At 33.3% G+C, this 26132-nt stretch overlaps 6 protein-coding genes across 8 annotated transcripts in view; 3 read left to right on the top strand and 3 right to left on the bottom strand.

Moving 5' to 3' along the window:
• Positions 1-1675: 1675 nt before the first annotated feature.
• Positions 1676-4622, bottom strand: LOC123720504 (signal recognition particle 54 kDa protein). Its single transcript, XM_045677137.1, has 7 exons — positions 4347-4622; positions 4093-4269; positions 3754-3983; positions 3286-3436; positions 2915-3063; positions 2300-2561; positions 1676-2214 (listed from the first exon to the last, which is right to left on the bottom strand). Exons 1-7 carry the CDS (start codon positions 4422-4424, stop codon positions 1756-1758), a joined length of 1506 nt encoding a protein of 501 aa, XP_045533093.1. The 5' UTR covers positions 4425-4622; the 3' UTR covers positions 1676-1755.
• A 287-nt stretch (positions 4623-4909) lies between these two features.
• LOC123720439 (26S proteasome regulatory subunit 4) lies at positions 4910-9119 on the top strand. Its single transcript, XM_045677043.1, has 9 exons — positions 4910-5048; positions 5154-5441; positions 5600-5770; positions 6818-6946; positions 7392-7577; positions 7725-7825; positions 7915-8011; positions 8517-8726; positions 8923-9119. The coding sequence occupies exons 1-9, from the start codon at positions 5046-5048 to the stop codon at positions 9055-9057; spliced, it is 1320 nt and encodes a 439-aa protein (XP_045532999.1). The 5' UTR covers positions 4910-5045; the 3' UTR covers positions 9058-9119.
• A 1602-nt stretch (positions 9120-10721) lies between these two features.
• LOC123719948 (electron transfer flavoprotein subunit beta) lies at positions 10722-13650 on the top strand. Its single transcript, XM_045676292.1, has 6 exons — positions 10722-10925; positions 11076-11234; positions 11530-11688; positions 11914-11994; positions 12891-13031; positions 13177-13650. Exons 1-6 carry the CDS (start codon positions 10875-10877, stop codon positions 13345-13347), a joined length of 762 nt encoding a protein of 253 aa, XP_045532248.1. The 5' UTR covers positions 10722-10874; the 3' UTR covers positions 13348-13650.
• Positions 13651-14187: 537 nt separating this feature from the next.
• LOC123719947 (DDB1- and CUL4-associated factor 10 homolog) lies at positions 14188-19117 on the bottom strand. Of its 3 annotated transcripts, none has more exons than XM_045676288.1 (11): positions 18682-19117; positions 18419-18532; positions 17962-18331; positions 17672-17827; positions 17211-17270; positions 16605-16786; positions 16120-16240; positions 15721-15803; positions 15410-15589; positions 15077-15239; positions 14188-14699 (listed from the first exon to the last, which is right to left on the bottom strand). In XM_045676288.1, exons 1-11 carry the CDS (start codon positions 18903-18905, stop codon positions 14424-14426), a joined length of 1929 nt encoding a protein of 642 aa, XP_045532244.1. In that variant the 5' UTR covers positions 18906-19117; the 3' UTR covers positions 14188-14423. The 3 variants fall into 3 exon arrangements, with proteins under 3 accessions (XP_045532244.1, XP_045532245.1, XP_045532247.1); XM_045676289.1 differs by having other exon boundaries at positions 15077-15236; XM_045676291.1 differs by lacking the exons at positions 15410-15589; positions 15721-15803; positions 16120-16240.
• A 589-nt stretch (positions 19118-19706) lies between these two features.
• On the bottom strand, positions 19707-21943 carry LOC123720610 (mRNA export factor Gle1). Its single transcript, XM_045677298.1, has one exon. It carries the CDS (start codon positions 21753-21755, stop codon positions 19806-19808), a length of 1950 nt encoding a protein of 649 aa, XP_045533254.1. The 5' UTR covers positions 21756-21943; the 3' UTR covers positions 19707-19805.
• Positions 21944-24370: 2427 nt separating this feature from the next.
• LOC123718092 (DNA polymerase epsilon catalytic subunit 1) overlaps positions 24371-26132 on the top strand; it is a 45167-nt gene continuing 43405 nt past the window's right edge. The window contains exons 1-4 of the mRNA XM_045674478.1: positions 24371-24819; positions 24887-25010; positions 25235-25453; positions 25688-25917. Of these exons, the coding sequence (XP_045530434.1) occupies positions 24737-24819; positions 24887-25010; positions 25235-25453; positions 25688-25917 (656 nt within the window). The 5' untranslated portion in view covers positions 24371-24736. The remainder of the gene's footprint in view (positions 24820-24886; positions 25011-25234; positions 25454-25687; positions 25918-26132) is intronic.

Below are 26132 nucleotides of genomic sequence, written 5' to 3'. Positions count from 1 at the left end.
CCGGGGAAACCCGGACGGATGGCAGCCCTCGCACACGGGGACTCTCCGATTTCAACGAACCAGAAATACAAAACAATTCAACAATCATTAAAACGACACTGTGTGCATTTAATTTTTATAAGGAATCAACATAAAATGAAATTACTTATCTGGTAACTAGAATACTAGAACTTAAATTAAGTAAATGTTTTACGGCTCTATCATACAGTTCTAAAGAATCATTACAGTAATTTTATCGAATTCAATCTGCTTCAAAAAAAGGCTTCATGTGGTATGCGATTTTTATGTAATTTCCTCTACAAATAAATATTACTGTCTGTTGTTAATGTAATATAATAATAAACAAAACATATTTTACTTTAATTTCTATGTCTTTTTCTTAATCTTCGAAACGCCTGCTTCGGTTCAATGTAGCGGATAGTGACTTGACTTGACGTCAAGAGTTTGATTCTCACAAGGAGCAATAGGAAATAACTTTGGGTTTATGTCTAACATATATTTATTTGCAAAAAGCATATTACAGTTACTACGCGTCAGTTAAGGACGTCACTTGTCTAGTACTCAAAATACAAGTAGTGCTTAAATTGAAACTAGTTGGTGGAGATAACAATATTCATGTATTTAATTTAAAAGAAAGATAAATCTAAACTGAGTTCAGATAAATAGATAGGTAAAGAAGTATGTATGTCATAGACGCTACTTTCATCTAGCATTTAAAAGAAAATCCGATTAAACAGTAATATTCCGCGTGACTCTTCGGGACACTCTCTTTTTGCTGGTAAAATAATATATGTGGTCCAATTTCTAAGTAGAAAATGTTTTTTTCGAACTAGCGACCTGTGGCATCCGACTCCCTATATGACCTCCAATTATTCAAAGTTAAAGTATACTATTCCCTCAAACGTTGGCAACTAAAAATGGGTGTCCTACTATGGCTGCCCTTTAAAGGCGTCCCGTACGCCCTTTTTACATTTTTAAACGTATTGAAATGTTAAGAAAATTTGATCTTTTAATTACGGAACATATAGGACGTTTAACGAATGATTAGAATTTCAAAAATATGCTGACTTATCTTCATCATGAGATACAATCCATAATGAAATGATGTACATACTCGGTAACCAAATTCAAAATTTTATTTTAAATTCGTAAAAATAACAAATAATAAAAAAATATGCTGAAACATATTGATTCGCAAAAAAGAGGCCCTTAATAGGTTTCGCGCACATGGGTTTGAAGTTTATTGTATTAAAAAGCGTTTCTAGGAGTGTGGGAACTGTATATTATTTGTTGTCAAAGGCTCTGTAGTCATGCTATTCCCAAAACGAAACCCGAAAACAACTAAATTAGATTCTGAGAAATAAGTATTCCGATGTACACATGAAACTGAGCACTCTGGCTTACAAGCCTAAATATAATTAAATGTTATATGTATTAAAATATTAATAAATTAGTTTCATAATTCCATATAGTCCAAATTGTTACTTTACTTTAATATCTGTTAAAAACATAGGAATTGTGCTGATGCAGAACATTATGGTTTATTAATCAAAATAAAGGTATCTTTGTTGTAAAAGCCATAAGAAAGGAAAACTAGCGATATTATGATTTTTCTAGAAATTATCATTATCAACTTTACATAATTAGCTTGGTAATGTTTATTAAAAAAACACAATTATTTTAACATTAAATAATTATTACCATGAAAACAATGTTGGGAAATGTTACAGATACAGATACCTAAAAATACTACTGTCATTTTCCCCCCATTAAGTTGTTCATGCCACTTGAGCCCTGTTGCAATTGTCTCATCATGTTATGCAGCCCAGACATTCCCCCCATCTGTTGTAAAATACGGGGATCCATCATTTTTGCCATCTGCTGATTGAGTTTTGCCATTTGAGTTTGGTTTACATTCTTCGCCATATCACCACCTTTAAATAGTCCCTTAATACCACCCATCTTCTTAACCACAGCTGCAAATTTAGTGTATTGTGCTATTAAATCCTTAACATCTCGTTCAGTGACACCTGAGCCTTGAGCTACACGAGTTATACGGGTGGGTTGTTTTGAGAAAAGTTTTGCTCCATCACGATGATCTAGTTCGCCTTCATTCATTGAATCCATTATGGTCATTAAACGCTTGAGTTTCGCCATTGACTCTTGTTCACTGCCTTTGGACATGAGGTCTTGTGAGAATCCTGGTATCATGCCCTAAAATAAATAAAAAGTATAAAATATAGATAGTCATTTCCCTGTAATATGAGTGCATTATATAAGGAATATATAAAATTCTAACCATTATTTGTGAAAAGGGTCCCATTTTCATTATATTTTGGAACTGTTCATACATAGCTCTTAATGTGAACTGCCCATGTTTAAGTTTTTCTAGAAGATCATCATTGTCATCCAGTTTTAATTCATTTACTTTGTCCAGTAGCCCTTCAATATCTCCCATACCCAATAGTTTGTTGATAAAGGGTTTAGTTTTAAAAGGTTCTAGGTCATCAATATGTTCTCCTGTACCTATGAAAATTATAGGACTCTCTGTTGCAGCCACTCTGAAATAAAAAATAATTTGATTAACTCATACAATATAATTTATAGAAGTGTGCTTTATGTTTTACTATTTATGAGTTAGTAGTATTAGAAAGTGACTTTGAATAGGTTCATACTGTTAATAATATTAATAAATGTTATTAGAGTAAATTCCATCTTGGGTAAGTCCTTTATACATTTTCTTCCAATGATGTTTTTGGTTCGATGCAACAACTTAACTCATACAAATAATAACTTATAAAAGTGGTCATAAGAAACACACCCATATGGGTTAACACATACATTAACACGTAAGTTATATATATATATATAACTTATGTGTTAATCTGGTGCATATTTAAAAAAAAATACTTACGCTGAGAGGGCTCCACCTCCTTTTGCGTGACCATCTAACTTGGTAATGATAACAGAACCAATGTCAACTTTTTCTTTGAAAGCCTTAGCTTGGGCTTCACAAGCCTGACCAATTGTTGCATCCATCACAAATATAATATTATCTGGTTTCTACAAGACAATAAAGATAATATTACAACAAAATTACAACTATGGATGATATTTTATATGAATATTGTTAATCCACATAATGCATTGGTTTTTAAATCCTCACACAGATTGTTTATTAATTTGTAGATAAAAAGAAAAAAATGTTTTTGCACAGCTGGGGTTTCAAAACACAACCTCAGAATTAAGAGATGCCCAAACAATAGACCTAACCCAATAACTTACAATAGCATTTGCAACAGCCAACATTTCCTCAAACAATGACTCCTCCTGTTTATGCCTTCCACTGGTGTCCACAATAATCATTTCGAATCCTTCCTTCTTGAACATGTCAACTCCAGTTGATGCAATAACTACTGGATCGACTTCTGTGTAACTGTAAAAAAATTAGAGGTATCTAGAAAAACTTTTCTAAAAGACATAATTAATCTTATAGTAGATCTAGTTGAGAATTAGGGCTAAGTCCCACATACCAGAAGTGTACTGGATAGTCCAGACTTTGACAGCTTCTGACTTTGATACACTGTATAACTACTCTTAATTTTATCAGATAATACATCTTTTTTTAAAATACATTTTAAAAAAAGTTTCTATTCATAATACTAAAATTTAGTAAGACATGCTAAAGCACTGGAGTAAACACAAAAAGTACATATTTTTTTATGATTTTTTGTTATGAAACAAACTACAGACCTTCCATAAAATGGTATTCTTGCTTTAGTACAATTCTGCTTAACTTGATCATAAGCACCAGCTCTGAATGTATCAGCACAAACAAGACATGATTTCCAATTTTTTCTCAAGTAATGATATGCTAATTTTGTACATGTTGTTGTTTTACCAGACCCTTGCAAACCAACAAACATTATTATATTTGGCTTGCCTTTGACAGGTTGATACGGTTTTACTCCAGGATCCACTAACTGTAAAAAAATTGCTATTGCTATTAAATATAACTTATCACTCTAACTCTAAAAGCAAAAGTTACATTATAGTATATTTTTATTATTGCAATATCGTACTATTTAATACCTTAACTAGCTCTTTAAAGACTGCTGACTGTATCATCCGGCGCTTATTAAGACCCCCTGCCATTTCATCAAAGTCAATAACAGCGCGGACATTTTCACGTAAGTTTTTTACTAGACGAATATTAACATCAGCTTCTAAGAGTGCAGCGCAAATCTGCTTTAGCATAGAATTTAAAACCTGCAACGAAAATTTATTTTAGCTCAGTAAAAGTAGAAATTGAACAAATAAAAATATTTATTAACTCTAAAGTGTACCTCTTCATTGATGATAGTTGCTCTACTAAGGGACTGCAAAGCAGTCGTTATTTTACGACCTAAGTCTGCGAGAACCATTGTGGATACAAATTTTTCAACTTTTCTTAATTTTAAACTATAGTCTTGCACTTGTAAAGCATATAGAAGTTTATAACTTTTTGATTACATTTCATTTCATTAAATTTTACTAACTTCTAAGCAGGTTATTGAAATTATTCAATGAAAGTAAAATTAAAAACAGTCACCACGTCCACCACGTATAATTCTTTTTGACAGTTAACCCTGACAAACGACAGTTCGGTAGTATTAATTAATGTAATGGTAATAGCAACTTATAAGCATCGATCGTTATGTACGTGCACTCTACAGACAAAATCTTGAACGGCGTTAATATTATTTATTTTTATATAAAACATAATTTGATGAAATACTGCCATCGTGCCACTATTTAAAAATAATTCAATGTAAATAAATCACAGATTAAAAATACAACTATGGACAGAAAGGTTGTAGTTAAATTCGAAAAGCCTCGTATCTGACTACACTTTTAAAAACGTACTTTTCGCTTTGTAATGGTACGGTACGACAGACTGTCAAAATGAAAATGTCAGCATTTTAATTTCTCATGGTTTGTGAACATTAAGAGAAAATAAATAAGAGGAACTAGAAAAACAAAGAACAATATTGTTATAAAGGAATATGGTACGTTTTAAATATGAATATCTATAAATGATTAATGAATTTGCATTCTGCATTTAGGTCTACATTACTTATTATTATACATACTTAGTTCTTTATTTGCATTAGGGTCAAAACCAATCTGGAGGTGGTAGCGGTGGTGATAAAAAGGATGATAAAGACAAAAAGAAGAAGTATGAGCCTCCAATTCCTACAAGAGTTGGAAAAAAGAAGCGTAAAGCTAAGGGTCCTGATGCCGCACTAAAGCTACCACAAGTAACTCCGCATACGCGGTGTAGGCTAAAACTTTTAAAACTAGAAAGAATTAAAGATTATCTCTTAATGGAGGAAGAGTTTATTCGTAACCAAGAACGGCTTAAGCCTCAAGAAGAAAAAATTGAGGAAGAAAGATCAAAGGTAATTGAAAAGTATTTTCATTAGTAACTTAGAATCTGTATAAATGGGTTGAATTGGTATAAATTGTTACTTTAAAGTTTTCATAATCACAGATTTTATTTATTGTATGTAAAATGTTCATGATATACTTAATTTCATACATTTGTTTTCACTATTAGGTTGATGACCTAAGAGGAACACCTATGTCAGTGGGTAACTTGGAGGAAATCATAGATGACAATCATGCTATTGTGTCTACATCTGTTGGCAGTGAACACTATGTTAGCATTTTATCATTTGTTGACAAAGATCAGTTGGAGCCTGGCTGCTCTGTATTATTGAATCACAAGGTATGGTAATTAGTTGTTAAATAATTAGCTCTTGTTTAATCACACACACCTAATAAAAAGTATATTAGTTGTTTTCATGATTTTACGTATATGCTTTTAAACACTTTACTAGGGCAGGCACAAGCGGGGCATTACCACTGTCTTTCAGAAAACTGGCGTAAAGTAATATGAAAGGTAAAGAAGGTCACCTTCTTGTACTCGCGTTTCGTGTGGTAAAAGAGATCCCCGGAGCCCATCGTCCCCCCTCCACAAGAAATATGAAGGTGCAGAAGAAACAGAATCTACTCCAGGGGGGTACCACACGCGCTCGCCGTGGGGAATACCCCTCTGGGCGTCTACCACTGGGACACTCAGCACCCGGAGGTGGAGGTTAAATTAGCCTCAAAAAAGCTTGATGTGCTCAGCAAGGTGATACGGTACTTCACTGCGGGCCATCGCTTGCAACTCTATAAAGCGCAAATTCTGCCCCACATGGATGGAATACTGTTATCACCTCTGGGCGGGAGCTCCCTAGTACCAGCTCCTTCCACTTGACCGTATTCAACGAAGAGCCATTCGAACCGTCGACGACCAATCACTTTCTGTGCACCTTGATTCCTTGGCATTACGTAGAGATGTGGGGTCTCTTCATCTTCTACCGCATTTATCATGGAGAGTGTTCAGATTAATACCTGCAGCTGAGTACCTCGACGTCCGTCGTTCCACAACTGTGTGTTTTCTAAGGCAGTTTTTGCCGCGCACCACCATGTGGAAGCAGCTACCCACTGAAGTATTTCCGAACCAACGGAAAGAGCGTATCGATTAAAGGGCGACTTAAAAGGCAGGCAACGCGAGCCTTCTGTCAATGTGAGTGTCCGCAGCGGTATCACTTAACATCGGGTAAGCCTCGTGCCCGTTTGCCTCCTATTACATAATTGCTGTTAAATGAATAATATTAAGTTGACAGTATTGTATAATTTTTATCATCACTCTAATTTTGTTGTTGAAATGTGACTGTATTTCACCATATACCTTTCGTGTCAGGTAAATTTGTTTATTTAATTTTAGGTTCATGCCGTCGTGGGTGTGTTAGGTGACGACACAGACCCCATGGTGTCTGTGATGAAGCTGGAGAAAGCACCTCAGGAAACTTATGCTGATATTGGAGGTCTTGATACCCAAATTCAGGAAATAAAGGTACAGATACATTAGATATACAATAGTCATTTTTATAGTGTCCTTGAAGAGTGGGTATTTTCAGATGCTATAGGCTAGAGGGGGATTTTTTTTACCTATAAAAATGTAATATAGTAGTGAGCGACCTAAGTTAAATTAAAGCGACCTAGTTAATAAAACTACAACATTAAATTAAAGACAATTGAGGTGTAAAATCTTTTAAGTTCTTCTTTCTAGGTGGTTTTGAATTATTTGGCTCTTAGGTTTTATGCATATCTTATTATTAAATTCAACTGTTTTTATAAAACTATTTCATATGTACTACTGTTTAGATATAATATATAAACATTATATCTAAACACATATATAATTTTTAAATGTATCTGCCAGTATAATTAAATTCCTATTTAATCTAAGAGATAAGACATTTAAATAGGTTATATATGTATTTTCTGTGTTTTTTTAGGAGTCAGTTGAGCTGCCTCTGACTCATCCAGAGTATTATGAGGAAATGGGTATCAAACCACCAAAAGGTGTTATTTTGTATGGTCCACCAGGAACAGGAAAGACTTTGCTAGCAAAGGCTGTTGCTAATCAAACTTCAGCTACGTTCCTTCGTGTTGTTGGATCTGAACTTATCCAGAAATACTTGGTAATCTGATTATTTATATATTTATTAATTAGTTATACTTCAACAATATAGTTAAGAATGTTAATTAAAATATATTGTTACATTGAAATATAGCACAGTTTTCAAGACATAATTATGGTAAATTAAAGTTTCTAATTTGTATTTCAGGGTGATGGACCAAAATTGGTACGTGAATTGTTCCGAGTCGCTGAAGAACATGCACCATCTATTGTTTTTATTGATGAAATTGATGCAGTAGGCACCAAGCGGTCTGTATTAATAAACTTACAATTTTTGTTTTATATCACATTGTTAATAATAATTTTTACATAAAAGAAATATATATTTTTTGTTCCAGCTATGATTCTAACTCAGGAGGAGAAAGGGAAATTCAAAGAACTATGTTAGAGTTGCTGAATCAACTAGATGGATTTGACTCCAGAGGAGATGTTAAAGTAAATAGTTACTTAGATTATTCTTAACAACTTCTTTATAAATCATACGATCAGAAATATATCCATAATAATGGATCTCCCATTGTACTTTGAATCTTTAAAGCCTAAAGTTTATTAGAGTCAAGACAAAGAAATGGTTAATTGTCTGGTGTAAACATTTGTTTTATTTTGCTGTATGGGAGCGTTCAAGTTCGTTTATTACGTAATGAATTTGGGGGGGGGGGGGGTTCCTCTTGTACAGGGGTTCCTTGCAGGGCGGGGATTGAATTAAGTTATAGTTAATATTATTTTCCACTTTCCAGTATTTAACACTACATAATGGTAAGTTTTAGGTATAAAGAGTCACGGGGGCTGGTCACGAAACGTTACGGCAGCGTTTTATGGGGGGGGGTCTAGAATCTCCAAAAATTCAGAACGCTCCCTATTTGAAAATTTAGAAGATCTTAAACTGAAACACATCATACTTTTCTTACTATACTGTAATGATTAAATATTTTATAAATAGGTTATAATGGCAACAAACCGTATAGAAACTTTGGATCCAGCTCTGATTCGTCCTGGTCGAATTGACAGGAAGATTGAGTTCCCACTGCCAGATGAAAAGACCAAGCGTCGTATTTTCACCATTCATACATCTAGAATGACTTTAGCTGATGATGTAAACTTGTCAGAACTTATTATGTCTAAGGATGATCTCTCAGGAGCTGATATAAAGGTATCAATTGTATTAAGGCTCTAAAACTGGAACTCAAAGTTTTTCAAATAGAGATTGTAATTTTTTCGTGTAATATTAAACTTTTTTCAGCATGAACTGTCAGTGAGTTTATGTATCAAAAAATCTTATGTAAATCTACTAAATTCTTAATATTAGTATCACTAGAAATTTTGTTATGATATATTTTCATTTCTAGGCTATATGTACGGAAGCGGGTCTAATGGCCTTGCGAGAACGGCGTATGAAAGTCACTAATGAAGATTTTAAGAAGTCAAAAGAAAGTGTCCTATATCGTAAAAAAGAAGGAACACCTGAAGGATTATATCTTTAAGAGGTTTCCTTTTAACCTATTATACATTGTACTTCAATAATAAAATAAATAACTATTAAAAATATATTGTTTTATTACATTTTTAGTATACTCACATATAAGCTTAAATAATTATTTCAAATTACTAAAGCTGAGTGGCAATAAAGGTAAATCGTTTTTCCATAGATATAAAAATGAAGTGCTCATTGTTTGTCTTGCTATAACTTGAGACTTTATTAAATAAATGCGCAATTTTATAAAATTTATTGCTCAACTTAATTAAGTATATTGCTCAAGTTGATAAAGTTTATATCTCAAATTAATAAGACTGGCAGGGTTGGTTACCGATGTACACCGATGCCTCCAAGTTTCCCAGTAGTTAGTGTATTGTTGCGGCTGTATGGGTCCCTTCATAAAAAATAGTATTAAGCTATAAACTTCCTCCTTTGACCTCCTTCTTTTCAGGTGAAGCTTTTGCATTCATATTGTACTTATATGGATACCGAGTCATTGTGGTATAGCGGGTAATGAAACTGCTGAATCTTGTGCTATTTTCTGCGGACCTAAAATCTCAGCCCACGACCTAACAGCTCTTGCGCACTCCCACCTTTTAAAATCTTGGACTACTAATTTGCAATCTTATAAAGAATAAACTGGCAGGCACTATGCCAATATTCAATCCTTTCTTCGCCGTGGTTTTTTAAACATAATTTTAAGCAAAAAGGTCACGTCTATAATCTGTCGTCTTTGTACACGGCACGCTTGTACTCCCGTTCATCTAGCCAAAATTAAAATTAAAGACAGTGCTGTGAGTGTAGTATGGACGAAGGCTCGTCAGACCATATACCTTTTAACTGTTCTTCAATGAATGACTTGTTATTGGACCCACTCCAAATTTTCCTCGTCCATGTAACCTTAAATCCCTTACTTTCCCTCCCATCCAGCCATATCGTTAAAATTTTAGGGAAATTTAATTCTGTTAATAAGTTAAAGTTATAAATAAGATTCTCCCCTCCATACCTTGTAGTATATATATATTTTTTTAAGGAACTCTTAGTACTAGCCTATCGGGCACACAGTCAGATATGTGACCGAGTAGCTAGCAGGGGAGTGTCGAAGTCTCCCCTTTTTAAAAAGGGACATTATTAACTAAGAGGGTTGGCGTCCCACGCCGGGCCCGGGCGAGTATATATATTAACCTCTTGTATAGATTATTATATGTCTGTGTGTGTTGTCTTTATTGTGACGTCATCTTTGTTTTAGGTTCTGCTTAGATTAAATTGAATCTATCAAACATATCCTCACCGTGTTAAGACTTAGAACGTGATATTTGCGGAATTGTGATTTACACGGAAGTCGCCATTAAAAATAAAGTGAAGTGAAGTGAATATGTTTCACATATCCTCTTTTAAACTTTTGAAACAAAATTCATTTCATCAATATCTGTTTAAGATTTTAAAATTTCCGTATTTCTGGAAGTATTAAGTATAGTTTAATAAATATCTATATCCTTTTATTTTTCGATACAGTCAATGGATATTCATTTTAAATATTAATTTTATCATTTAAAAATGTATTATTTTATTGTGCACCCTTTTTTGAAGATGTTATGCTGATTAACCGTTCTAAAGACTTAAATGTCAGTTAACTACGTTGTGTGTTGTGTTATCACTGTCAAGCATGACAAATTTGATATTCAAAAAAACTTTCGAAGTTCGAAATTTATCAATCTACTTGTCGGATTTTCAACAAATAAAATTTGTTGAAAATTTAGTCTAAGTTTTGGTCGTTCTTGTTTCGAGTAATTCCGTATTTTAATAAAAAGTTATTGACCCAAAATGGCTCGAGTACTTGTCGGAGTTAAGAGAGTAATCGACTATGCAGTAAAAGTAAGAGTTCAAAGGTTACTTGTTCATTTCAATATCAAATTTATTTATAACATTTCTGAGATAGAAACATACTTGGTTTTATATTTAAAGTTTTAATCATATTACCGCAACCACTAATAGTTTATTCTGAAATGTAACAATTTTATTTAGATAAGGGTTAAACCAGACAAAAGTGGAGTTGTAACTGATGGAGTGAAACATTCAATGAACCCATTTGACGAAATTGCTGTAGAAGAAGCCGTGAGGCTTAAAGAAAAAAAGATAGCTCAGGAGGTTATCGCCGTGTCTTGCGGACCTGCTCAGGCTCAGGTTAGTTTTTGTATAGAATAGGGGCAAACAATTGGGGGCTCATCTGATGTTAAGTGATAACATCTTTCATGGACACTCAAAGAAGAAGGCACTCAAGTGTGTTGCTGGCCTTTTTAGTACATCCACTAAAATTATATTCAAAGACTTCTATGTAGCTTAAAACTTAAATTTATAAGTCAGTGGCTTATAATATATTAAAGTTCTTAATTTAGTCAATGTTTGTTACTGTTTTTTACGATCCATATTACTTATTAAATTATTGGTTACTTTGGTTTTTATTTTTTTATAACTACAGGAAACATTGAGAACAGCCTTAGCTATGGGTGCTGACCGTGCAATCCATGTTGAAGTCACTGGCCCTGAATATGAAACAATGCAGCCACTACATGTTGCTAAAATACTGGCTAAACTCTCACAAGATGAAAAGGTTGATTTAGTTATAGTTGGAAAACAGGTATTTAATTAATTACAATTATTTAATTAATATTTGTATCTTAAAGTTATATTTATATAATTCTATTGCTATCTGCTTAAATTAGCACCGTTGGAAAGAAAGTAAGTATTTTAATTTAATTTATTTTAAACCAAAAACTTATAAATTTCAACCATATTATACAGTTTAATATATTTTAATATCACATAAGTCAGAAATAGTTCTAAAGATTTTCTTATTTTACAGGCAATTGATGATGATTCAAATCAAACGGCACAAATAACTGCAGCATTATTAGATTGGCCCCAGGCTACATTTGCATCTAAGGTATGATGTAATCCATTATATAAATTTTATTATCTTTAAATAAACAATAATAGATAGAACCCAAGGCCACCTCTACAAATGTGCTTATCTTATATGAATATTAATACAGTAAAAACTGTATTAAATTCTAACATAATTACATAACTATTTATTTTAAAAAAATCATTCTCAATATCATGATTACTGGAATATATTTTTTTATATTAAATGCATAAGTTATCCACCACAAACCAAAAACTACATTTTATGTGTCAGGCATATTTAATTTAAAAATAAAAACTACTTTTCTAAATAGCAAAAACTTTTCAAAAAAAAGTGTATTGTAATAGTATATTTAATTACGAGTGCGGAAAGCCTGTTATTGCAAAGAGTTGACAGTCGGAACATGTTGCAATGACAATTTCACACATGTACTGATCAACAACTTAACTCGCTAGAACATTTTTGAAAAGTGGTAAAAGACCGTAAAAGAGTAGTAAGCCTCCTGCCCGTTTGCTCCCTATTTTATAAAAAAAAATATAAGCAGAGTTTTTTTTTTGTTTTCACCCATTCTGGGTAGGCAAAGGGAACTATGCCCATACAGCCAAGTCTTCAGTAGATGTTTTTATTGTATGAAATTAAACTAAAACCTAACCTAACTCATTGAATCAAATAAAAGTCTGATATTGAAACAAATTAGTTGCTTCTTTTTAGAAATATTTGCATGAATCAAAAACATGTTGGTTTTTTCTTTTTAATAGATATTGTTTTGATAGTTGAGAAAGAGAACGCACGAGTGCGGAAAAGGTAAAAAAATAGCCCACAACGCTATATGTCCCTGCAATACGCGAGTTTTTGAGCAACCGTATTAAAAAACTATATCATCGTCATTTTAATATTGAGTCAGTTAATTTTAGGTTGAGAAAACAGATGCTGGATTGACAGTAACTCGGGAAATTGATGGTGGTCTGGAGGTAATCAAGACCAAAATACCAGCTGTAATTAGTGCTGACCTCAGATTAAATGAGCCAAGATATGCAACACTACCCAATATTATGGTAAATATATATACTTTTATACTTATAATGCTGTGATCTGATGTTTCTTGAAATATAAAGCTTTGTTGTTATTTGAAATTGTTATAGTACTGCATGATAGTAGAGGTGCAATTAGTAATTTAAAAATTTTGTTGCTATATTTCAGAAAGCCAAAAAGAAACCCATGAAGAAAGTGCCAGCAAAAGACCTTGGAGTAGATTTGGCACCCAGAATTAAAATCATTTCTGTTGAAGATCCACCTGTAAGGCAAGCTGGAGCTGTTGTGCCAGATGTTGACACACTTGTCGCGAAACTTAAAGAAGGAGGGCATATTTGAATAATACACTATATTCACAGTCCAGTTTATTTCATGTAAAAACTTAGCTTAAATATTTTATACCAATTTATGTAGATATATAATATATTGTTGCAGAAAATGCTGTTATAATTCATATCCAATTAACTATGTACAAATTAAATGCCAATAAAAAACTTAAAAATGGCAGTTGAGACATTATACAACTATTTTATTTTGCAGTTTTATGAGTTTGCAAGCAAACACAAAATTGATGATCAGATATATACAGGGTGTAAAGTGTCATAAGCTTGCACTCGTACAATATAACCCTAAGTACAAAGCATTTACAAGTAATTAAAGTATTTTTTTTGATAATTGCTTAGCTTTATCTTTTTTTAAGCCAATCTTACATTAATAGTTGTCAATATGCTAAAAAAATATAATTGTTTCTATATTGCGAGATGAAACATTCCAATCCAATATTGCTCTCATCAATAGTATTGAAAACATTATCTTAAGATAGTACTGAAAATAGGAAATGGCAAAAAATCCAGTTTTACTTAGGCCAATTAGTATTAAAAGTCACCATCTCGTCTTGAGCGTCAGTTAATGTGTCACACTTGTTAAAGAGGCAATGGTAAGACAGCTCTTAAAAGAATGCCATAGAAAAGGGGCCTAAATAAAAACTAAATGGGTGACAGTTCAACGAAAATATTTATATTGTGAAAAAAATTATTATCCATGAACTTATTTTTTAATTATTACTTCGTTCACTCTATCTTTAGGCACCTTGGTTTTTTTTCTATATATATGCTTTAAATTGGACGAAGTAAAATGGGCAGTCACAATTAAGGATTATAACTAAAAATATCATAGAAGGTAGTTTCAAGATTATTTAATAAGTTCTGGCAGTGCTCAAGACTAGATAACAACTTGATATATATTTTGAAACATGCACATAATGTCCACATACTCACAATACTAGTGTGACCTGACTAGTGTGTGAGGGAAAAAGTTTAATTGGTTTTCTACTGGTATTTTGAGTATAGCACCCGGATATCGTAGGAAGCCCCAAATATTGCTGTGGGATCGTAAAAGTATTATAACCTAAATACTTAATACAGTGCCTCACCACTATGGGGCTCATACCAGACGATTTTCCCATCAAGACATCCGGTAACTAGGAGATGATGACGAGGGCTAAATTTGGAGCTGACAACTAAATCCTGGTGTATGCCCAGGCTCTGACCAATCTCAACCATTTGAGCCGGAGAGGTCTGGTCTTGAACACAATGTGACAGTTCACTGCAAGAGTCATTCAAGGCAAGAAGACGCATGCCGCGGCCAAAAGGTGAACATACGAGTCGACCGTCCGCTGAATAGCATAATTCCTGCAAGGAGATATTTTTCTATGCCAATGGTATAAAATTGTGATTTTAACAGGACTTTATTTTTTTAAAACTTTGATTTACTAAAACTGTCTGACTACTAATAACCTTTGAACTTCATTACGATAACTTTTACCTCATTGGCTTAATGTTTCTGGGAAATGATCAGGATCCTCACTTCGAAGTTTGGTCAATAAAATAGACTAAAAATAGAATATGTTTCAGCCTCATATCCCATTTTTTTTGACCCCTACATACTAGCCTATCGGGCACGCAGTCAGGGGTGTGTCGAAGTCTCCTCTTTCGACAACTAAACCGAAAATATTGTCCCCATACCCCATGAAGATCTTACGGAAGAAAAAAACAAAAACATAGTTAACCTTAATAAATCCTTTTCCTTCATTGGTCTCTTCTATATGATAGAGCAGTCTATCTTTATTTTGGTGAATTCGGTAATGTCTCGTTTCATCCTCCCCCTCACTCACACTATCCCTCTCTCTCGCACTCGATGGAGTTTGGCCGGAAGTTGAAGGCAGTGTTCTGCTTTAATAATACAATTAATTGTGAAATTAAAATATGCATTTATAAACAAAATTAAAAATATTAATTCCTAATATATAAAAAAAATATTACAAGACCAGAAAGAACGGCACTAAATTAATAGAAATTTTAATTAAGTACAAATAAACTTAACATTTCTCCCATTAACTAACCTATAGTAGATGGCGTCATTAGATAAAGCAGGTTGTGGGCTCGGCAATAGGCGAGCAGCCTCTGCGCGAGCAGGGCGCGGATACAAAGACAGCGGGCGAGGGCGAAGCGCGGCGGGCGGAGTTATACCCGTATTGACACCCAGGATTCGCTGCATATTGAAGTTACGACCCACCTGGCCCCTGTATTAACCATCTCATCTTTGAGTTGGACCGAGGTACATTGTCAACAAAGAACTTGCTTAAAAATGAAAAATGCCGTTAAACCGTACATAGTTGATTGATAACTGTGAGCATACAATAAAACACTTTACCTGCTATACATCTCTTGAAGCAGTCTATGCTGTTTGATCGTAATTGACGCTTCCCATACGTCATTTTGGATACTCGATAACCCCTGGATAGAAATTGTAAATTTAATATACAAAAAATTACTTAAGAGTATATCTATCTACTACAGAGTCTAACAGAGTAAACGTGGGTTTAGTGGGAACAGATAAACATATCTAAAATACATAAATACAACATTGCGTAATAGATATAGAAAATGCAGACGTTTTGAAACCTAACTAGATATAATAGGACAGATTTAGATTTTAACAAATAACCCATGAGATTAAAACAATAAAATAGAATTGAAACAAAAATACTATTCCATAGAAACATTAAATTATCTAGTGAAAAATTGTATGCTCAGTTATTAATCAACTCACCAAGCCCAGTCTTGGCGGTTGAGCTGCTTCGCCCGAACTAGGCCCCGCTTCAGGGTCTGGTTCCCGCTCCGTAACTCTCTCCTCTTCCCGCTCGCGCCTCTCGCGAGACCGATCCCCAGTTCTATTCACCGATACATTTATTTTAATTCGACCGTAAAAATAATGATAATGACGCTTTATTGTACCGTTTTTTCTGGTCATTTCATTAATTAAATATATTTTTCATTATTAAAAACCGTCGAGTCGTGAATTAACTGTCTGCGCAATATCTTGAAGTCTCAAGACAAATTACCACTTTAAACGTAAATTACACAGATACTTATGAGAAGCTATCGCTTTGAAGGACACAATTCGTGGCCTTCAGTTCAGACTTCGCAATCTCTATTAACGATTTCATGTCGGCAATATTAACAACAAACACGAAACTATTCCAGATGAAAGAAGGTCTCTGCAACCGCTGACAATAATTTTATTTGATTACTTACGGTACTGGCGTAACTGATGCCATAGGTCTTGGTGATCTATATGGCCTGGTTCGTCGACGCGGGGTTCTTCTCGGGACAGGCCGACGAGTCGCGGGAGGGGGTGGCGGCGGAGGGGGAGAAGAATCACGAACGCTCTTATCGGAAGTAGGGGCGTGTGGTTGAATATCATGGATACATGACCACTGTAAAATTCATTTAGAAGAAACATATTAATTAGTAAACAAGTAGCATAACAGGAGTACTAGAAAATTTTAAAATTATATAAGTTAGATAATATAGTACATAACTATATACCATAGAGACTAATAATAATACAGAAAATTAATATTTCTCATTAATTAAATAGTATTTTAATTAATATTGTATGTCTGAAAAACAGTGAGTAAGGAAAAGTGTAGTTTACTGCATTATTTTTGAATATATATTTTTGTTACTCATTTCATCTATCTGACTTGATGTACAAAAGTACAAAAAAATATATAAACTATACTGATTTTATTTAAATGAATTGATTATGATTAATATATGAATGTGTGTATCTATAGGTAATAGTTACATAGCTCCTTATATATATACTTTTAAAAAAGGTTCTTTACAAAAACTGACCTCAGACCTATCATCGTGACTGATGTTTCTACTAAGTGCGCTCCAACCTTGAGGGTGTATCTGTAATTATATTAAGTATGTAATTAAAAAGTATGAAGTGACATCCCTTAACTTAAGTAGATTTGTGCTTTAATAAATGAAACCAAAAAATCTTTACTAAATATTTACAATCATAATCTAACGGAACAACAAACCTTTGAGTGCTATACATTACTAAATTTCTTAAGTAACTTAATTAATCATATTTTGCTTATAGAATACAGAATTGCCTCCTTTTAATTGTACAGCTTATTCATATTATAATTCTAATTCAGTTTTAATATCATTACAAATAAGAAAATATAAAGCATAGTTAACCAAAATTAAACTAATTGCTTGTTCAAATACAAGGCTAACATTCCTCTTAAATATTTTGAAGTTTATTACATACATTTAACAGCTAATAATTAATAAAAGCTTACCTGTAATGCACTTACAACTTCTGCATCATTTCCATCCGGAAAGTCTGATACAAACTCCACTCTATTCTCTGTTCTTTTGACATCAAACAAATGATCATACATTGCTGCTATGGGTATGAGTTGACGGCTCATTTGCATTAACCTATACAAGTTTGGCTGTAAAGATTAAACAAATAAATTTCTATTTATGTATCCTATAGAAAAACAAAAATGAAGTAAGATAAAAAAATTGTGTTCTTCAAAAAGCTAAATTTAGCTATAATCATTTAAACTCAAAAATTATTATTTACCTTGAAACCATGCAAGTCTTGAGCCAACATAGATAAGTTCAAATCATGAATAATTACAAGAAGTCCACCTGTGGTACACATAACCATTTGCTTAGCATCAGGAGATAATCTACACCGCATCAAACCTGATGCATGAAATACTCTTTGGTAAACTAGATTAAATTCTGTATACGAATTAATATCCCATGTATAGATACTTCCATCTAATCCAGAGGTGACTAGAAGTTTGTCTTTAACAGAAAATTCTATATTTTTAACCCAATTTGAATGTCCTAAAAGTGACCGTATTTTTTTCTTTAAGTGACGAACATCCCATAAGGCAATTGTTGTGTCATCTGAACATGTAGCAAACATTCGGCCATCAAGAAATCTGAAAATATTAAACATTGAAGAAATCAAATTATAAAAGAATGTAGTTACTAAGTTCTTGAAAGTACTTAATATTACAAATACTCACTTAACACAGTTAACACAATCTAAATGAGCCCCATTAACAGAATATATTCTCTGGTGAGTAAGAGGATCAAATATTTGTATGGATTTCTTCTCACATGCTGCAACTAATAGTGATCTGAAAAAGATGTCCTATTAATACACCAATGTTTTTCAATGTGCAGAAGACCTACATTTTTCTATGCATGAACAAATTTGATTAAATAACAAAGCCATTGCTATATCTAAGAATGTAAATGTACTTTCAAGGCTTGTGAATGTCCTTACCCTTCCGGGGAAAATTCAAGGTTAAAAACACCACCAGTAGGAAGAGCGTTATATTGATCGCAGTCCCACGAAGCAATTGGTTTCATCCCACAGTATAAACTGCGGGCTACAGCATCATCGCTACCAACTGGTTTAGGAAAACCACATTCTCTCTGTATCAAACGATAGGGGTTAAACGCGGAGTATCTTGCCATAAAACTATCATTCCAACACTTAGTACCCATTTTGTAACCAGCTATTAAAAAGTATACAGTAGTTTGTTTTAAATACCCGACATCTTAACGATGTTAAAGCTGTTTGATAATATAGTGTTTCTAATTCTCACATATTACTTGAGATATATATAATGCTAGACTATAAGTTATAACTGTGTGTAATTAGTAAAATAATAAGTTATTGTATTGAAATTTGAAAACCTCAATTGATGAAAGACCAATCGTGAGTTGATTGACATTGACAGCAAGTAAATAAAACATAACAGCTAAGTTCACAGAGTAGCGTTATTGCCGAATAATTGTCGTAAATGTCGATTAACGGTTTTGTTAGGATTATAAAATATTATAGGCTAAAAAAATATGTTTATTATGAAATAGAAGAGACAGGTATCACTTTTTCCACATCATTAAATTTGTATCGCAGACATCCCTACTCATTGGCAAAGAAGACAGAGGGTGTAGGCCGAGAGAAGCCGGCGTAAAAAAACTCTTGGTGCTCTTTTAAAATGCAAATCATCATAGATAATGACAAACAACACTTATTTTAAAACAAATATCGCAAATAATTAGAAGTAGCCTGTCTTCTTGTCTAGCTCTAGTCCCGGGCCTTTTGACTAGGTAATCGTTAATTTTATAGTTATAGTTTTTTTTATACAGCTTCTCTTTAATACATTCCTAAAATTTATTAAAAACCAGAGATAAAACCGCCTCTGGGATTTCATTAAAGAAAAGTATCCCTATTCCTAAAACAGAATTACTAGCATAAGATAGTCTAGTACGCGGAAAGGTAGTATAAATTATGAATAAGTATAATCATAACTGAATCACTTTATTCATTGTTTTACACACATGCACCTAAATATGTTTAATGTCAAATTCATCAAAATTATTCATGTGATTTTAATTGGTCTACCAAAGGTTAGAAGGTAGCAATCCACTAGGTGGTGGTATAGTTCCACTTTGAAGAACACTCTGTAAAAATACCTCCAACCTTGTTTTGGGCCCCCCTTCATCAATATTCTGTAAAATTGCCAAATACTCGGTGCTTACTATTTTTATAATCTTGGTGAACTGTTTACCATAGTGCTTATAAAATTCAGATCCACAAACATTAAAGAAATCATTTAATAATGTGGCACAGATGTCAGGTTCAGGTTTTAAATTTATAAAGGAGGCAAGCCATTTCCAACCATGCCTCAGACTATGTGGGTTAGAAGCAGATATAAATGATGGAGTCTTAGCAATCCAAATAGCACATCTTAATCTAAATATTCCAGATATTCTTTTAAGAAATTTATCTTGCTTTTCAACTATATTATCTTCATTATAAATATATCCTCGTGACAAATAAAACTCCCTATCTGTTTGTCCTTGTTTTTGTGGCAAAAACATAGGGACCAGATATGGACATTGTTTATGGAAGTATGCTTCAAGAAGTCTACCAAATTCTGGGAACTCAACCCACAGTGCAACAGCTAAAGCAGCTAGAGGGAATGCAGCCTCAGGTTTACTAGAAACTAGAAGATCACCTTGTCTTACAATTTTTTTTGCTAAAAGAGCATTGCAGTAATAGAGGCCTTGGGGGTGTAGAGATGCAGAAACATATGAATCTGAGATTTCAACTTTTTCACCTCGAAGCAGTTTAGCTAACTTCTCTAATGTGTTTCTCATATGAGTGCCACTCACAGAGGATAATGCATTAATTGGAGTATTTACTGCTTTTTGACAATCAAATTTAAACTTTTTTAAATTACTGTCTTCTAAAAGTTGTTTATATTTAGCTTCATATTCTGTAAGATAATTTTGAAGTTCTAAATAGTATGCATAATTTGATTCGGAGTAAAACACGGGGCCAGACTTCTTAGTTTGTTGAACTTCCTGTTGTTTTTTAAGCAATTCAGTTTCTTCAGTCTTTTTTTCTTCAATCTGTTTTTTTCTCAACTCTTCTTCTTGTATCCTTTTTTTCTGCTCATTCTTAGCAGTATCTAAATCAATAATTATTTTTTCCTTAATATTTATCATATTTAATGCTAAAACTTCAGACTGTTGAACTTTTTTGTCAGTAATTTCACCACTTTTACACAAATTCATTATATCTGACATATTACTAAGAATATTATTTAAGCTTGTCATATGTTTTAATCCAATATCTTTAGCAAGCTCATCAGATTCGATTATACTTATTATTTCATTGTAACAAATGCAAATTTTTGTATGACTATCGGTAATTTTAGCAAATCTAGCAGTAGCTTTATTTTGTTCTGCCAAAATTTTATTCATGTTTTCAAGTGTTTGTCTATTTATAAGTTGACATCTCTGTTCATCAAGTTTTGCTTCTTCTAATACAGACATATTGTCACTTTCTCGTAATTGTTTAATCATTTGCAGCTTCCTAACTCGTAATTCCAAAGTTTTACGTTGTGATTCATCATGTTGCCTCTTCCAATATGTATCCATTGCTTCTGCATGATTTGTCATCATTCTTTCTATTAAATTTCTAAATAGATCTTGGGATGTCTCTTGAAGTTTTGCTTCATACTTTTTTACTAGTAATGAATGCCTTAAATCCCCATCACCAAGCTTATCCTCTAGAAGGTTTATAACTTTTTCTGGTTTAGAATGTGGCTGTGTATCTTGAATAATTCTTTCTTTCTTTAAAGGACTTCTAGGGCCAATTGTTACATCTTTAATTAAAGGACTGATTTCTGCAGCTTTTGTCAGTGCTGAAATTCTCAATCTTCCGAAACTAGCGAGCTGCTCTGATATACTGATATCCAGCTTTCCCAGATCTTTTGTGCTGTTTGACAAGTTATCAATACTTGAATAAGAGTTTTCAATACTACTATACGAACTATCCATGGTAAAAGTTTTACCGGGAACGTTCTAATTAAGTTTCCACACAAACCTGACAGTTTAAAAAACTGTTATTTCTCTTATATCTATTATATAACAATTTATTAAATTAATAAAATTGTATATAAGTTGCAATTTGCCAATCGGTCTTAATTCTTAAGTTCACTAAAAATTCAATTGCAAATAGTTTGAACCACTAGATTATGGTGATTAAATAGTAGTGAGTGACAACTGACAAATAAATTTATAGACGTAGAAGTTTTAGGTTTGTCACCTACAAAGTAATGGAAACTAATCTGCGAAGCCAAATGTTGGGAGAACTTTATAAATGTGTTCTTTCTCTTGGAAAGTATACAAATATAAAGTTAAATACAAACGATATTTGGATAGAATAGGATCGAATTAATACTACCCGATAGGTCGCAACCTACTATTCCCAACTGTTGAGCTATTTTAAATTTAATATCGAATAATAATTCCATAAATATTTAGCCATGAATCGAAAAGTGTGATCCTGAAAATTAATAAAAATAATAATAAGATATTATTTTCTACATGCCAATCTACAGTATTCTACATGACTCTCTAACATTGGTGCCCCGCGAAAGATATAAGTTATAAGATAATTAACCTAGTTAAGGCCAGCTATAAGAACTATTCTTGTAGAGTGACTCACAATGGTCTCGTCTCAGACGATATTCAAGTGCACGCAGGCGTCCGGCAAGGCTGCTTACTCTCGCCACTACTTTTCCTGGTTGTTCTCGACGAGATTATGCATCGCACACATCAGAACCAGCGCCGCGGAATAGAGTGGGGATTAACCAACATCTTAGAAGATTTGGATTATGCCGATGACCTATGTGTGCTGAGTCACACGCACCGCAATCTAAGTTGGACGACCTGGAACGTGTTGGAGTTGAGAATCGCACCCCATTGCGGATGGGAGTAGAGGACGTAGAAAGCGTTCAAAAATTTGTTTACCTCGGAAACGTCGTGTCTGAAACTGGAGGTACAGAAGAGGACATCACTTCGCGCATTGCCAAGGGCAGAGCAACCTTTGCAAATCTATGCTGCTCTATGGGTGTGAAACGTGGAAGGTCACCAAAGACTGAAAAGATGTCTTACGAGAAACTTTGGTAGTGCTGTCGAGAAACCCCGATCAGCCAGCAGATCAAGCGACGCAAATGGAATTGGATAGGCCATACACTCCGAAGATATCCGAATCATATTCCCAAGCAGGCGCTTTATATGGAATCCGCAAGGAAAGCGGAAGCGTGGCCGTCCCAAACAAACCTGGCGCCGAACAGTTGCAGACGAGGCAAAGAGAGCCGGAAAGACTCGGAGCGAGGTAAAAACAAGGCTCAAGACCGAACGCGATGGGAACTCACTGTGGAGGCCCTCTGCCCCATCTAGGGGTTATAGGACAATAAGTCAAAGTAAGTCAATCTACAGGGACCCCACGAACTAGTCCCATTCTTGATACGCTGAATTCCCACTGAATGGAAGGCCGAAAGACTGCAGTTAAGAAAATTATTGGCGTCTTTGTAATCGGAAAATCCAACTACGTACCTGTTTCATCATATATACTTTACTTTTCCGGGAATACCGATTAATATTATCAATTTTTTTCTGCTTTAAAAAATTGACAATGGATAGAGAACGGTCCCGTCGTCAGGTTAACTTTGTATGCGTTGAACATGTATTAAATAAGGAGCAATATCAGTATATTTATGCTTTGGTGTTATTTGATTTAATTTCCCGCGTTAAAGTCTTAAGATATATTTTAATTTTCTGTGTAAGATGTTGATGGTTGAGAGGATGTGTTACGTCAATTATTATTATTTTGCGAGTGTGGAGATGACATGGATTGAGATATAGGTTTAGAAGTAACCTTTTTGATTAAAATTGACTCATTTTCTATATTACATAATCTTTCGCACTGACAATAATCACCGCAACCACAACCTTTCTTTTTCTTAATTTTCTTACACTGCTGACAAAGGAGCAAATACCGAGTTCGTTTGCAACTTCCTTCACTTGTCTGAGATGAAAACGAAAAATCCGTATCCATTTTGTCAACTTCATTTTGTTAACCAACAATTTTTTTTAATAGAACAGGGGGCAAACGGACAGGAGGCTCACCTGAGGGCTCGCGAGTGCGTTGCCGGTCTTTTTGATCCCACAAGGAGATTCAGGCCAATATGGCCATCATCCCCCCGGGTGGATGATACTCGTTCATACAATATTTACAATAACTTACCGACTATACGATGCGACTATACACAAATATATATAAAGATTACATATAATACGAAAATTAAAAGTACCAGCTTATCCTCGGCGATTTAACTAATAAAATTTAATAAAATTTTCACCACCCTGAAATGTACGTCTACCATAAACGAAGTTTCCCGCGCTTATTTCTATTCGTATTTCGTTTGTTCGTTGAGCGCTTTCATATCTTCTAAACTAGATTTAAGTTTGACGTTTTAGAATACGGGTCTTAATCTTAAACTTTGTCAGGTTAGGTTAACCATAAAAGACTCATTTTTATTTCTATAAAAAAATATTAATAGTTACATTTTGATATTTTTATTTCGTACGCTATTTATACGTATGGTCTTTTTTAATAATTTGATCACTCCATTGCGGATGAAAAAGTTGGATCGAGTTTATAAAACATCTCTAAAACATCCAAAAAGTCGCCAAAGCCAAATAAAGCCAAAAATAGGCTGAAACTTAAAAGAATTCAATGTTATCTGCTGATACTGTCAAATGTTAGTCGCCAAACGTGATTGTGTCAAGAATGGTTTACTTATAGAATTTGGCGCCAAACAAATTTACGGTGATTTCTGTTACGTTTTGACAGATTTACTCTTGGATATATTCCTAATTCCTATTTGTTTACTTTAGAAATTTAATTCTTAAACTACTTTAGGATGAAAAATAATTTATAAACGTTAAAAATAAAGTATACATAAATCGAAATGGTTTTACAAAATACAGGTAGATTTAAAAGCGATAAAAATGAGGCTCAAAAGAAAGAAGTTGGATCTTCTTCAGGTCCCAGGTAAGGAAAGTACATTTTTTCTATAATTGTTTATATATCCAATACTAAGATGAAATAATATTTCTAGGGAAGAATCATCGGAGTCCCGTATTCGTAACGCATTAGACAATGATAGAATTGATTCTAAATATGGTTTCGACAGAATACGAGATACTAAAGAGCGCACCGGTTACCTAATTAATATGCACACGGTATGAGTTGCTTTTGTTTAAATAAATTACAGTGTCCTGATAATAACAGATGTTAAATTATTGGTTAGTAATATTGAAGACATTCCTCTAGATTCCTCTGCTATTTGGAAAATAATCTTCAAAACTATGGATATTGATAACAAATTAAATCCTTACCTTAATGGTTATTTAGCAGCTATACTAATAAAATTGTATTATATAATTATTACTCTTGGTTATTCTAGGCTGAAATACTTGATGAAGACAAGAGATTGGTGGCTGCTGTGGATTATTACTTTATAGAAATGGATGGTTCAAGGTTCAAAATTTCCCTTATGTTTCAACCCTACTTTCTAATTATGGCACGAAAGGAATGTGAGCAAGAAGTTATTCAGTATTTATCTAAAAAGTTTGCTGGCACAATACACAAAATTGATGTTATAGAAAAGGAAGATTTGGATTTGGTTAGCATTACTTCTACTGTTGTTATAATTTGTGCTGTTCCTTTGTTTAAACTTTTATAAATATTATTTTTATATGTGTCACTCCTATCATATGGTTGTAGACAATTAAGTAACTATATAAACTTCAGTATATATGGTTGCTTATTACACTGTACTATATATAGATAGTTAATAGTATTATCAAAGTTTAGAGCACTCCAATGCTTGAAATAATAGCTTTATAAAAATTTACAGCTAAATCATCTATCTGGAATAAAACAGCGTTTTATAAAGCTCTCCTTCATGTCTCAAAATGAGATGATGAAAGTGAGACGAGAAATTTTAACAGCAGTAAATAAAAATAAAGAACGTGAGAAAAAAGATGCAATATATGCTGAAATGTTGACAAATGCTCTAACAAGTGCTGCGGCTATTGAACACGCTAAAAAAACTACAGATCATATGGAAAATATTCTCGATATCAGGTAAATGTGATTTAATCTCTTAAGTACAACTTATGTATGTGTATGTATGTCATCTTCAATTAATTAAAAAAAAATTCTCCTAGTCAAACATTTTTAACAACTAATAGCTTAGTAATATCTGTTATTTAATATGTAATAATAGTTTTGAAGAATTTAAAAAGTCTTCTAGCCCTATTAATCTTAATGGCCAAAAAAATAGACTAATTATTTCTGTT

This window comes from Pieris brassicae, chromosome 2 (genome assembly GCF_905147105.1).
Source record: "Pieris brassicae chromosome 2, ilPieBrab1.1, whole genome shotgun sequence".
NCBI classification, from domain to species: Eukaryota; Metazoa; Arthropoda; class Insecta; order Lepidoptera; family Pieridae; genus Pieris; species Pieris brassicae.
Note: the sequence above shows the minus strand (reverse complement) of the source record. Positions and strands in the feature narration are given on the sequence as shown.

What these genes read in the sequence shown, in the direction of transcription:
- LOC123720610 (XM_045677298.1), bottom strand. Translation starts at nt 21,755, where the DNA reads ATGGATAGTTCGTATAGTAGTATTGAAAACTCTTATTCAAGTATTGAT.
- LOC123719948 (XM_045676292.1), top strand. Translation starts at nt 10,875, where the DNA reads ATGGCTCGAGTACTTGTCGGAGTTAAGAGAGTAATCGACTATGCAGTA. An exon ending in TAGTTATAGTTGGAAAACAG is followed by an intron (nt 11,689 to 11,913) that starts GTATTTAATTAA and finishes CTTATTTTACAG; the next exon opens with GCAATTGATGATGATTCAAA. An exon ending in CAACACTACCCAATATTATG is followed by an intron (nt 13,032 to 13,176) that starts GTAAATATATAT and finishes GCTATATTTCAG; the next exon opens with AAAGCCAAAAAGAAACCCAT.
- LOC123719947 (XM_045676288.1), bottom strand. Translation starts at nt 18,905, where the DNA reads ATGGGTACTAAGTGTTGGAATGATAGTTTTATGGCAAGATACTCCGCG. An exon ending in CTTGAATTTTCCCCGGAAGG is followed by an intron (nt 18,533 to 18,681) that starts GTAAGGACATTC and finishes CATCTTTTTCAG; the next exon opens with ATCACTATTAGTTGCAGCAT. An exon ending in AACCGCCAAGACTGGGCTTG is followed by an intron (nt 15,804 to 16,119) that starts GTGAGTTGATTA and finishes ATTTCTATCCAG; the next exon opens with GGGTTATCGAGTATCCAAAA.
- LOC123720504 (XM_045677137.1), bottom strand. Translation starts at nt 4,424, where the DNA reads ATGGTTCTCGCAGACTTAGGTCGTAAAATAACGACTGCTTTGCAGTCC. An exon ending in CAACTATCATCAATGAAGAG is followed by an intron (nt 4,270 to 4,346) that starts GTACACTTTAGA and finishes TTTTCGTTGCAG; the next exon opens with GTTTTAAATTCTATGCTAAA. An exon ending in GACCCTTTTCACAAATAATG is followed by an intron (nt 2,215 to 2,299) that starts GTTAGAATTTTA and finishes TATTTATTTTAG; the next exon opens with GGCATGATACCAGGATTCTC.
- LOC123720439 (XM_045677043.1), top strand. An exon ending in TTGAGGAAGAAAGATCAAAG is followed by an intron (nt 5,442 to 5,599) that starts GTAATTGAAAAG and finishes TTTCACTATTAG; the next exon opens with GTTGATGACCTAAGAGGAAC. An exon ending in TCTCAGGAGCTGATATAAAG is followed by an intron (nt 8,727 to 8,922) that starts GTATCAATTGTA and finishes TTTCATTTCTAG; the next exon opens with GCTATATGTACGGAAGCGGG.